The 12959-nt window shown below is 48.5% G+C and overlaps 1 protein-coding gene across 3 annotated transcripts in view; it reads left to right on the top strand.

Annotated features, from left to right (window-relative positions):
• Window positions 1–12959, top strand: part of TRIM25 (tripartite motif containing 25) — a 461778-nt gene that overhangs the window by 234832 nt on the left and 213987 nt on the right. Inside the window, exon 5 of one of the 3 annotated variants that reach the window (XM_086930875.1) lies at window positions 8432–8500. The exons of the other annotated variants lie outside the window; for them this stretch is intronic. Coding sequence (XP_086787001.1) covers window positions 8432–8500 — 69 coding nt within the window. The remainder of the gene's footprint in view (window positions 1–8431; window positions 8501–12959) is intronic. 3 annotated transcript variants of the gene reach the window in all.

Below are 12959 nucleotides of genomic sequence, written 5' to 3'. Positions count from 1 at the left end.
TTGAGCCACTTCCACAGATAAATGTCACCCCCAGCCACATCGCCATTTAAATAATCCTGTGTGTAGTGGTTTTCCCCTTTGGCGTTTGGTCCAATATTCAGTAAAGTGACGCATACCAGTGGGTATTGTTTGTTGTTGTCATGTACCCCATCACTTCCTTTTGTATCCCCCCCAGCCCTGAAGAGTCGCGGGAAGATTGTCCCAGACGTGACGAAACACGTGTCGGCTGGTTTTCTTGAACATTAAAAACACCCTTTCTCAAGATTGACTCCAAGAATACAGATTACTTATTTGCAATTTAACGCTTTGTCTCGTATTGTACTAAGTGTGCATGGGTTCTTGAAAATTACATTACCATCCCATATGTTTGCTACCCACCACAGCTAAAATACTTTTTCAATCAGCAGCTCATTACTTTTATTGAGACACATAAGCTTTTGGACTTATCTCACTCGGGTTTCAGAAGTGAGCACAGCACTGAATCCACATTGGTAGCTTTGGGAGACAACGTTAGATCATTGGTGGATGCAGGAGAGGCTGTAACACTTATCATTTTAGATATGTTTGAAGCCTTTGACACAGTCTCCCCCCTTCTTCTCTTATCATGTCTATCCCAATTTGGGGTTAAAGGCAATGCTCTCAGCCTGTCAAGATCTTGTCTCCCACATAGGCCTCAAACAGTAATGTGGGGACAGTTTGGATCAACACAGTTTTCCTCCCTGTGGACTTCCACTTGATTCATCCTTAAGTCCCTCCTTCTTTCATTAATTTGTTTTGTCTCTTGTGAAGCTGATTCAGTCATTCAGCTTTTGAGTGTTGCCATATGGTGAAGACACCCAGATTGCCACCTTGTGGATGTTTATTCAGTGGCTCTGAACTTCAGGAATTGCATGTGGGAAATTAAAAACTGGATAAAGGATAACTGTCCTAAATTAAATGTAGATCAAATTGAGGTCCCGATTTTTTTGCTGTTATAATTCTATTTGGAATAACAGCTGGTGGTCCAAGGTTCTTTTCACCCCTGTCTCCCCATCAATTCCGAAAAAACTCTTGGGATTTTCAAAGAGAAACTTATTTGATTCTGGACATCCCAAACATCAATCAGTGTCCGAGGAACCGATGAAACTGCATTGGCTCCCGGCGTGGAAAATAATTACTTTCAAGTCTCTATGCATTGCACATAACGTCTTATATAATCAAGGCCCCAGGTTTCTCAGATCTAACTACCAGTGGTACATACCCAGCAGTATTCTTCATTCATCCACGTGCAAACTGGTGGTGGTACCTAGCTTCTGTTGCATCATATGGGGTAGAAGACCCTTCTCATTTTCCACAGCTAAATTGTGGAACTCATTAACACGTCACATAACAGAAATTGAGAATCACCTGCTGTTTAGGAAAAATCTTAAAGCTTAACTATTTACTCTGTAAGTGGGTCTCCATATCCTATGTTTGGTTTTCTCGCCCTCCATTTCGTGTTTTAGGCGTGATGCCTTAACACCCTTCGTTTTATACGCACTATAGATTAGGTTTTTCACTTCATTTTATTTGAAATACCATGCACCCTGCCTTATGGGCAGTGAAGCCTACTTAAGGGTGACTTATTAATATTTACCAGGAAGCTTTCGGCCTGTCAAAAGAGATTATTTTGACAGGTCGAAATTGCAGTTTTACAACTGCACAGACACACTACACATGGCAGGCCTACATTCATGTTCCTCTAACACTAGTGAATGGTACAATGGGTGCTGCAGGCCTCTTGTGATGTCTAACTTACAGGCCCTGGGTATGCTTTTGTAGAATATACTAGGGACTTATAGGTAAATATGCAAATTAGGGGTATGCCTAATACATCATGTAGAAAGGGGCACACAGCTCTTAATCATTGATTACCAGGTTAGAGTGTGCATAGTTCTACAGCCTGCAAAAACTGTGGTTAAGAAAAGACAAAAAACAAAAAGCAGAAACAGGATGACCATTCAGAAAGGGCAGTTGTGCTAAAAGTATCCCTGGCTGCATGTTACATTTTGGTTGTTTTACCTTCGGGAAAAACGATTCATGATGTAAGTGGGCATTAACATAATAAGTTCGAGGCATGTGGGCTGCTGAATTCATATCTGTGCATAGATCGCCGCCTAGTGTTGGGTCCGGATGATTGCACATTGTTGTCCTGGAAGAGTCTTCGAAGTATCACGAGATAGGTGGCTCCTCCCCTGGACTACAGTGCGCATGGGCATCGCCTCCATCCCCAGATTGTTTTTTTCCGCCATTGGGTTCGGATGTGTTTCGGTTCCCTCTGTCGGAACCGATAGTAGTTTTACGTTTCTACTTGAGACCAAAAGGTCTTTAGGCTGGGCGTCGGTATTGTTTCGTTCGGGTTATCTTATTCTCAGCTCCGAACGCTTCCTGCCCCTCCGCGTGCTCTCGGCGCGGACGGGCCTACTCGACGCTCCAAGTTCCTGAACATGGAACGGACTCCGTTCAAGAGGTGCCCGGTGTGCACCTCCAAGTATTCACACCTCGACGTGCACCCTGTGTGCAACAAGTGTTTATCACCGGACCATGACGAGGCCAGGTGTATGGCCTGCTCAAAGTTCCGGTGCAAGAAGACCCTAAAGCATCGTCGGGCCGCTCGACTCCAGGCCCAGTTGTCGGCGCCCCCTGCGCCCCCGCCGGACAACATCTTTGAAGCATTTGAAGAAGACGAAGATGTCTTTCAGGTTTCGGACTCTAGCCCTGCGTCGGAGGGAGAGGACTACGACGCAGAAGATGAGGAGTTTGATGAAGCCGGCGACGAGGTAGGGGACGACGATGGGGCCATTGCCACCGTGGGGGATAGCTCGGAGGAAGAGCACCCCCAGACTGTTTCAGGGGCTAATCCCCAACATACGGCCCAGGTCGAGGGATCGCCTTCGGGCCTTACCCAAGACCTTGCTATTAGTCCAACTGCCCCGCCTCTCGGCCCGGCCGCGGACATTTCTGAGGCGCCACTCCCGTTGAAGAAAACGAAAGTGAAGCCATCGGGATCGACACCATCGGTTTCGAAACCGAAAGTGAAAGCTCCACTGGTGGGACAGAAGGCTCTAGAGGCGTCAACACCTAAGAAAGTCAAAATGGCCGACTTGAAAAGCCACGCCAAAATGGCCGACCCCAAGGCCTCGGGGTCGACGCCGAAGACGAAGGTGGCCGATGCGGCTGCGTCGGCGCCGAAGATGGTCGAGGTCGACGACCCGAGAAAGGCTCCAAAGAAGCGCCAAAGCGATTCCAAGGCTCCGGCTGTGCCGGCTCCGACTGTCGGGGCCAAGGATGGCAAGGTGTCGACTCCGAAGACGCTGCCCCCGGCAGACTCGACTCCCGACTCAGGGAAATCGCTCGAGACAGTCAAGCCCTCTCCAGCCTTGACGAAGAAGGTCGTTGAATCCCTCCAACGGATTCGAAACGCTGAGGTTCCCGAACCAGAGGGAGTGAAGCCGAAGCCCGCATCGAAGTCGGCGAAGGCGCAGACGCCTATTCGCTACACCCTGCCGCCAAAGTCGACGCCGAAAGCCTTCGCTCCGAAGCAGGGGGCGAACGTGCCCTCGAAGGAGGTGTCGACGCCCAAAGCGTCGCTGGCGGGGTCGAAGCCTCGGCTCCAGCCACTCGCTGAGGAAGAGCGCCGTGAGGTCATCATCGACGCCAATACTGGGAAATTGTCCCTCCTCAAACGAAAAATCACCACGGAACCGGTGCTTGAACATTTTCGGATTCCTCTTAAAAACAAGAAGGACTCGGCGGGCGCTTCGGCCCCTATGGAGCCTTCGTCTCCCAAACAAGTGGAACGTTCTCCTACGCGTTCTAACGCAGGGGAAGGTGACGATGAGGAGGAAGTCGAGTACAACTATCCGGCGTACTCGGATCCGGAGGAGGAACATGAACCCTGGTCGGCCGGAGCCGACCCAGATGACCCGCAATCGGGTCAGGAACCGCAATTCTTTGCGGCAAAGACATCACCGACGGAGGACTCTGCGGCCTTCAACGCCCTAATTGAGAGGGCCGCAGCCAACCATGATGTTGAGCTCCACTCAGATCCTGTGGATGTGGATTTTTTGTTTGACACTTTCTCAGTGGCAGAGAAGTCAGTCAAGACATTGCCAATGCTCAAAGGGGTGCTAAAGCACGCGCCGGAGGTCTTCAAGGAGCCCACTCGGGCGCGTGTCATCAATCCTCGCATTGATAAGAAATATAAGGCAGCGCCCTCGGATCCAACATACATTAAGGGACACTTGCCACATGACTCTTTGGTTGTATCCAACGCTCGGAAGAGGGCGAATTCACAGACTACTGGTGACGCTCCTCCCCCAGACAAAGAGTCGAAAATATTCGAGGCCTCAGGAAAAATTATTGCTGCGCAGGCAGCTAACATCTGGCGTATTTCAAACACGCAGGCCCTACTTGCACGCTACGATAGGGCTCACTATGACACCCTAGAAACACTGTTGCAGCACCTACCTGACCAGTACAAGGAGGCTGGGGAGATGTTAATTCAGGAGGGCAAGCTAATCACTAACGCTTCCATCAAATGTGCGCTAGATGTGGCTGACACTGCCTCCAGGGCGATCAACACTAGTGTGTTGCTGAGAAGGCATGCATGGCTTCGAATCTCAGGCTTTAAACCTGTTATCCAAACAACCATACTCAACCAAACAGTTAATCCTGACCACCTGTTTGGCCCCGAGGTGGATGCGACACTGGAAAAAATGAAAAAGGACACGGACACTGCTAAGTCGATGGGGGCCCTCCAATCTCAGCAGTTTCGGGGTGGTTCCTTTCGCCGCTCCAATTCCAGAGGCACCTCCAGGGGTCAAGCATCGCAATCCACACAGTACTATAAGGGCAATACCCAGACCTCATACACCAACAAGGGTAGAGGTGGCTACAGAGGCAACAATGTCAAGGGCAGGGGACGTGGAAACAATAGCTCCAGGTCCACCACCGCCAACAAGCAGTGACGTCTTGTCACTGCCCCCCGACCACACAACACCGGTCGGGGGGAGACTCCAGCAGTTCCTGCCCGCGTGGAAATCCATCACCACGGACAGGTGGGTGAGATCTCTTATCCAGTACGGTTACTGTCTGGAACTTACTTCCACTCCACCAAACATACCTCCAAGAAGCCGTCCTATGTCCGGCGAGCACTTGCACTTGTTGCAGCAGGAGGTCACAGTCATGCTGCAAAAAGGGGCAATAGAGCTCGTTCCACTGCAAGAAAGGGGAACAGGGGTTTACTCCCTGTACTTTCTGATCCCAAAAAGGACGGATCCCTCAGGCCCATCCTGGACCTCAGGCCCCTCAACTGGTATATTCTCTCGGAGCACTTCCATATGCTCACGTTACAGCAGGTTCTCCCTCTGCTTCAACAGGGGGACTTCCTGGCCACACTGGACCTAAAGGATGCATACTTTCATATCCCCCTGCATCCTTCCCACAGGAAGTATCTCAGATTCACAATCCTAGACCAGCACTACCAGTTCAGGGTTCTGCCGTTCGGGGTCACCACAGCGCCAAGAGTCTTTACAAAGTGCCTGGCGACTGTGGCGGTGCATCTGCGACGCCAAAACGTCCACGTCTATCCTTATCTGGACGACTGGCTCATTCAGGCAAGGACAGAACAGCAGTGCGCAGACCACGTGTCACGCACTATTCATCTCCTGCACGATCTGGGATTCTCGCTGAACTATCCAAAATCTCATCTCCAGCCCGCCCATGTACGGCAGTATCTGGGCGCGACGATAGACACGCTGGCAGCCACTGCGCAGCCAAATTCAGTGAGAATCGCCAGCATCCAGACTCTGATCCAACGATTCAGACCTCAGCACTCGCTTCCAGCGCAGGTGTTCATGCAGTTGATAGGCATGATGGCCTCCTGCATCTCCATCGTCCCGCACGCGAGACTACATATGCGTCCGCTTCAGGAGTGCTTGGCACGTCAGTGGACTCAGGCTCATGGGCAACTGACAGACCTAGTGTTGGTGAGCGGTCGGGCGTACAACTCTCTGCATTGGTGGAATCCACAAAACCTTTGCAAGGGCCGACCGTTCCAGGAGCCTGTGCCACAGATTATCCTGACAACAGACGCTTCTCTCCAAGGATGGGGAGCGCATGTACTCCATTACACGGTGCAGGGACTATGGACACTACAGCAGAGGAAGATGCACATCAACGTTCTGGAACTGATGGCAATCTTCATGGCTTTAAAGGCATTCAAAGTACATCTGTCCAACAAGGTCGTGTTGATCCGGACGGACAACATGACGGCCATGTACTACATCCAGAAGCAGGGAGGCACACACTCTCCACAGCTGTCTCATCTGGCTCAGAGCATGTGGAAGTGGGCCATTCAGAGGAACATCTTCCTCATGGCGGAGCATCTCCCGGGCAAAGCCACCAAATGCACGAGTGGGAGATACACCCATCAGTACTCCAACCGTACTTCCAAAGGTGGGGTCATCCAGAGATAGACCTGTTCGCCACAAAGGAGAACGCAAAATGCCAAAGCTTCGCCGCCAGGTTCCCACACCCGCAATCACAGGGCAATGCGATGTGGATGAACTGGTCAGGCAGATTTGCGTACGCTTTTCCCCCAGCACCTCTGATACCGCTGGTGGCACGCAAACTCAGGCAGCATTCGATGACTCTCATCCTGGTTGCTCCAACATGGGCTCGCCAACCATGGTACACCACGTTTCTGGAACTCTCCGTGGTACCGCATCAGAGGCCTCATCTCACCCCCAGCCTTCTGACGCAGAGCCATGGCGACATTCAGCACCCAGATCCGCAACAGCTCAACCTGGCGATCTGGCTCCTGAAGTCCTAGAGTTTGGCTACCTCAATCTTCCCCCCGATTGTATGGACATCATTCGGGAGGCAAGGAAGCCCACTACTCGAGCTTGTTACGCAGCCAAGTGGAAGCGTTTTGTCATGTACTGTGTAAACCACAATATTGACCCACTGGACGCTTCCATTCAGAACATTATTGGCTACCTGTTCCACCTGTACCAATGCAATTTGGCGTACTCTTCCATCCGCATTCATTTGTCTGCGATGGCAGCATACCTTCAGAATAGGCAACACCTATCCCTTTTTAAGGTCCCTGCTATCAAGGCTTTTCTGGAAGGACTCAAAAGGGTCATTCCACCGCGGACACCACCAGCTCCGGAATGGAACCTCAATGTGGTTCTTACAAGGCTGATGGGTCCTCCCTTTGAGCCACTGCACTCTTGTGAGCTTCAGTTTCTAACTTGGAAGGTTGCTTTCTTAGTAGCAATTACATCGCTACGGAGGGTTAGCGAGTTGCAGGCGCTCACCATCCAGGAACCTTTCTTCCAAGTACACGCTAACAGGGTGGTGCTCCGCACTAACCCTAAATTCTTACCCAAGGTTGTATCTCAATTCCACATGAACCAAACAATTGAGTTACCAGTGTTTTTTCAAAACCCAGAGTCACTGGCGGAGCGGATGCTCCACACCCTTGATGTTAAAAGAGCCTTGATGTACTACGTCGACAGGACTAAAGATTTTCGTAAGACCAAGCAACTCTTTGTTGCTTTTGCCTCACACCACAAGGGAAATGCTATCTCCAAAGCTGGGATCGCTAGGTGGATAGTGAAATGTATTCAGATCTGTTACGCTAAAGCTAAACGCACTCTCACAATTCCACCAAGAGCCCACTCCACCAGAAAGATGGGGGCCTCTATGGCTTTCCTAGGTAACATTCCCTTAGAAGATATTTGTAGAGCAGCTACATGGTCTACCACACATACTTTCACTAAGCATTACTGTGTAGATGTGCACTCTAAACAGCAGGCAGCTGTTGGCCAGGCTGTTCTCAAAACGCTTTTTCAAACGGCTGCAGCTGGCACGGGCGGCCGCCGCTAATGGAGGGACTGCTATGTATTCTATGCACAGATATGAATTCAGCAGCCCACATGCCTCGAACTGCAAATGCTACTTACCAGTATGCATCTGTTCTTGGCATGTAGGGCTGCTGACATTCATATCGCCCGCCCTCCTCCCCGGCGCCTGTAGCAGCTGCAGTATTTTCTTTACACATATTTTCATACTCTTAGCATAGGGCATCACTCACATATGTCACTCCATCTCTGCCAATGGCTAAAAACAATCTGGGGATGGAGGCGATGCCCATGCGCACTGTAGTCCAGGGGAGGAGCCACCTATCTCGTGATACTTCGAAGACTCTTCCAGGACAACAATGTGCAATCATCCGGACCCAACACTAGGCGGCGATCTATGCACAGATATGAATGTCAGCAGCCCTACATGCCAAGAACAGATGCATACTGGTAAGTAGCATTTGCATTACTTTATCTCCGATCAATAATGTACACAGTAGATTATTTTGTGGCTGTAAATATTTTACGTGTTTTCCTTGTAGATGACATGAAAAATGAGAAATGTGACTCTGCTTCGCCGAACAAAGAGCCAGCAAATGAGAAAAATAAAGGTAGAAAAAGAATATCTTCAACATATCGTTTAGCATATTGAATGTTCAAAGTATAAAAAATCAAAGGACTGTTCGTAAGTTGGCTGGGAGTTATGCCTGTTATAAGGCAGACTGCATGTGCTGGGCAAGAGTCTGTTAAATGCCCGGTCAGTGAACACAATGCTTTTACAGAATCCCTTTGATTGTCTCTGAGTGAGGCACGGTCACCTTCCATTGGCTGATGTTCTGCATCACTTCAAGATGAAGTTCTTTATGTACACTGAGGACACCCAGATCCTTTCCTTGAATGTATTCAAGAAAGTGAATGGATTGTCATTAGCCCTTGGATGCACTGAACTACCCAACACGTAATCCAACCAACACCGAGTTTATGCTCATACATACCTTCATACATTATAGCAGCCGTGGTGCGTCCATTGGGGCGTAGGAGCGTAGCCCCACAAGCCCATGGACGACGCTGCTCGGCTGCTGCAAGAAATTATAAACACACACACTGACTGGTGAAAAATTTAGGAAAAGTCGTGCGTGCGCCGCCGGGAATCCTGGAAGCACCCGAGTAATCTGGGAGAGCGCTGCGCAGGGGGGCTGGTCTGGACTGCTGCGAAGCTTGAGTGACAGTCCACGTGACGCAATCACTCAGCTGCAGCAGCAGACACCCAGGCCAGCCAAGGTATCTAGCGCGCAAGTGATGCTTGGGGCAGAAACTAGCCCGAGCATGCGCATGAAAGGTCCCCTATAGAGAGTGACCAGGGGGGGTGCTTTTTTAACCTGGCCGCAGCCCCCGACTTTACAGAGGCGACACAGGGCGAGCAGTCAGTGAGCCCCCCTAGCCAATCCTGGCGCTGCTTGCAGCGCCAGGATTGGCCGGTAACCGCGCACCAGGGCAGGGCAATCCATTATTGGATGCCGCACGTGGGTGGTGACACACACACTGCATAATGGCCAATCACTGTGTGTGACTTCATGTAGTCATGCAGTGATTGGCCATTTTGCGGCACTGCTGAGCTGACGTCAGATCATCTACTCGCCACCAGTCTCGCCTCGTGTGGACCGTGTGCATGAAGGACTCCTTCCCTGTGAACGGTGAGTGGTTTGACTGTGTCACGGTGCACAATTTTAGGCGAAGTTGTGTTTTAGCGACCGGTATTTCAAACATTGTGAAAATGAATGTGTCCCTGTGTAAGGTAACTGGTGCCCAGGTAAAGCGCTCCAATACCTTCGGGTCAAGTTCGCGCTATATACAGCTGCTAGAGAGAAAAACAAAACCCTGAGGGTAAAGCATGATGTAGCTCTGCGCTTTCTGCTTGCTAGAGACTTGGGCCCCTCTCGTGTGACAGAGCACTGTTGTGTCCGGTGCATCCATGCAGTCCTTTATTTAACGCGTACAGGGAGTAATTTCGGCCAAGGTATTGTGTGACCTACATTCGTGGTGTAATAAAGGTGTAGTTGGCCCTGAAAGAAGCAATTAAATTTGGTCCACATTCCCTAGATTTACAGTACAAAAACAAATACAGGCACTAATTGGGATGGAGGGAGCTCCTCACACCACCCATGTGCCCTACCTAGTGTAACTGGGCCTTCTACGTTATTGACAACTCCCCATGGTCGCCTGTTGCTGCATCGCGAGATGGTGGTAATCCCCATCTATAATCACCGGCTGCCTTTTTACTCACCACTGTAAACTAGAAGTACAGTACAATGTTTTCTCTTGAAGCAAATAGACTTCAACTCCCATAATGCTTCTGTCAGTAGGTCACCAGCCTGGTTCTCCTTGTTTGTTTTCTTTTGTATGCTTCTCACATAAAATAAACTCGACTACCAGGTTCCACATTATTACTCCAATCACTATGACAGTTCCTATATTCCATCAAAGAAGACTACCAATGAGACAGACATTCCGAAGGGAAGAAAGATAAAAACACTGAAAATGTCAAATTTGAATTTCTGTTCTTATTTTACTTTTTGCTGGATGATTGTACACTGTCCTGGGCATTTCTTTTGTATTGACTATGCATCCCCGACCAGTTCAAAAATAAAACTTCCACCAAGTAACAGCACAGATGTTTTTTTAGTAGGAACGCTTTGCAGTGATGGGGTACATTTATAAAATGCTTCACTGTGAACGGATATATTTGCACCACTTTCGTGCATTGTAAATTACTTTACCAATAAAACACTGCACATATTTTCTTTTCAGTGTAAATGCTAAATATCTGCTTAAAACCATATGCATTAATCATTATAATTGATTAAAGTTTAATTCCACTCATTTTGTCAAGGCATTCTGGAGAATATGCTGTAGCATTCCCTGAAGCTTCAGACAATAACTAGCATCCCTTATGCATCAGTCGTCTTATTTACATTTAGGGTCCTGCTGTTAAATTGCTGTTAGGTGCTGCCTGATTTTTGTTTGTAATGTGTGTTCTCCTAAGCAGTATACTAACAGCTAGAGTTAACTTTTCATTGATATACACATTAACGCTTTTTGAAATTCACATCTTCAATTCTTAGGCCTCGCGTACAAACAGCTTTCTTCCATATTCTTGATGTTGTCCCCCCACTGCAGCATAGCTTCTATAATGATCTTTAGGTTGATTTGTATCCTTTCACTGCTCTGAGGGGACTATTTTTTCACTCCCTTTCAGCACTCCATGGGAGCACATGATTTCCTTGCAGACTTCCCTTTCCCTGACTTAATTACTATTATTATTCTTTTTTTGCGAGGACCCAGCGGAACACTGCTACTGGGCCACTCACTATGGAGACCCCAATTGGAAAACCAAAGAACCAAGGCATTCAACAAACATATTATGCACCTTTTTGATGATGTTTTTAAATGCTTTTATGTGGCTGGTGTTACCCTTTCGCAATACATCAGTCTGTATGCATGTTGGTAAAGAGGATATGTTTGTATTTTCTCCTGTCTCAAAAATGAACTGAGCTGGCCTGATTCATTTGTGTTTTTCTGGGCTTCCCTGCGTTTCTTCTGTTGTGAACCTGAGTCCACAGAAGGTGCGGCACATTGTATTAATGTCTGTATTCTGTGATTGTGCTTACTTTTTATGGTCCCGTGATGACTATTTGCGTGCACAGTAATGTCTAAAAAACAAACTGTAGTTCGGACCGAATCTGTCCCCAGTTTCTGAGAGGGCCGTTACGGGTTGTGACCTGCCTGAGTGAGGCCCCAATTACCGTCGTGTTTTCAGCCTGAATGGAACTGGAGGTGAGCCCGCTGCCTACACATGGCCTGCCAGGGAGGTGCCTAATGGGCTACAGGGCTGATGTGATCCCTCAAAGACAGATACTCTGCAGATACAGTTAGTAGTGGGCTGCTATTGCTGGTTACTCCCTGTCATAAGTTCATGAGCCTCCTGGAGCTGACAGTGACTCATTGTTTATCACAAGGTCAAGGGGACCGAGCACGATATCTGCATGAGGCCACATGTGGCTGGACTGGAATCAGGCAGTTCTGTGTGTCTGTGTGTGTATGCTAGATCCTTTATTTGCCTTTTCGAAAGAACAGTGGAAAATGTAAATCGCAATGGTACATAACATGTTTGTGCCCATGGCCACTCTGGTGTATTGTCTTTTGAATTTAGTTTGATTTTTGGTGCCTAATAACATGTACAACTTTCTCCCCAATTCCAAAATGCCTCATCATTAGTTGTCATCTTGTCTTGTAGTGTGTCCATGTTGTACACAGGCCTGCTCAGCTTTCTGGTTTCTGATGTTTACAGCCTCCTTCTCATGTTTGGCCTCTCTGAGTGAGGTTTCACAAATGACTAGGTCAGCATCTGAGACTTTATATTTGTTGTATCTTTTTCAAAGTTATTTTTTGTTCCTTTCAGGAGAAGGCTGTGCAACTGCTAATGAGAGTTTTGGTTTCTGTTATGTGTGCCTCATTCGAAGCAATATATGTAGAAAATATTTAGGTCATGCAAATTGGGGCGTGGTTTGCCTTATTTGCTCATTGCTAGGGGGCTTGTCGCTGCTTTCACAGTTTTGTACTCTGGTTACTGTGTCGGATAAACTTGTGCAGACTTCCAGAAAGAGTGCAGGGGGGTAGAGCAGGCCCCTGAACCCACTGTAGCTACACAACTGCACTCGTACACTCCAGCCTTGGCCGAAAGCCAGATTTGGGAGACTCGAGGCCCCTCATGACACACTGCAGGGAGCCCCCATAATTTTGGATGAGTGGGTTCATGCTCTCTTCCAACAGGTAGTGTGCTTCTCTTGGGTCATTTATATGCCAAGTTTAGCTGGATCAGGACTCATCTGGTGTGCAAAGGGGCTGCACATTTCTTTCAAACACAAGCGTTCTTTATAGCTTTCAACTTTGTTGGGTCAGAGGATGCTATACTCAGCTTGTAAGTGAGAGCAATGCTCACACTCCTCCTGTTTTATTATTGGGCTGCTCAGATTATTGATAAACGTCTCCTGTACACACTCTGCAGTGAAT

This window comes from Lissotriton vulgaris, chromosome 7 (assembly GCF_964263255.1).
Source record: "Lissotriton vulgaris chromosome 7, aLisVul1.2, whole genome shotgun sequence".
NCBI classification, from domain to species: Eukaryota; Metazoa; Chordata; class Amphibia; order Caudata; family Salamandridae; genus Lissotriton; species Lissotriton vulgaris.
The sequence above is the reverse complement of the archived record's forward strand: the minus strand, read 5'-3'. Positions and strand labels throughout refer to the sequence as shown.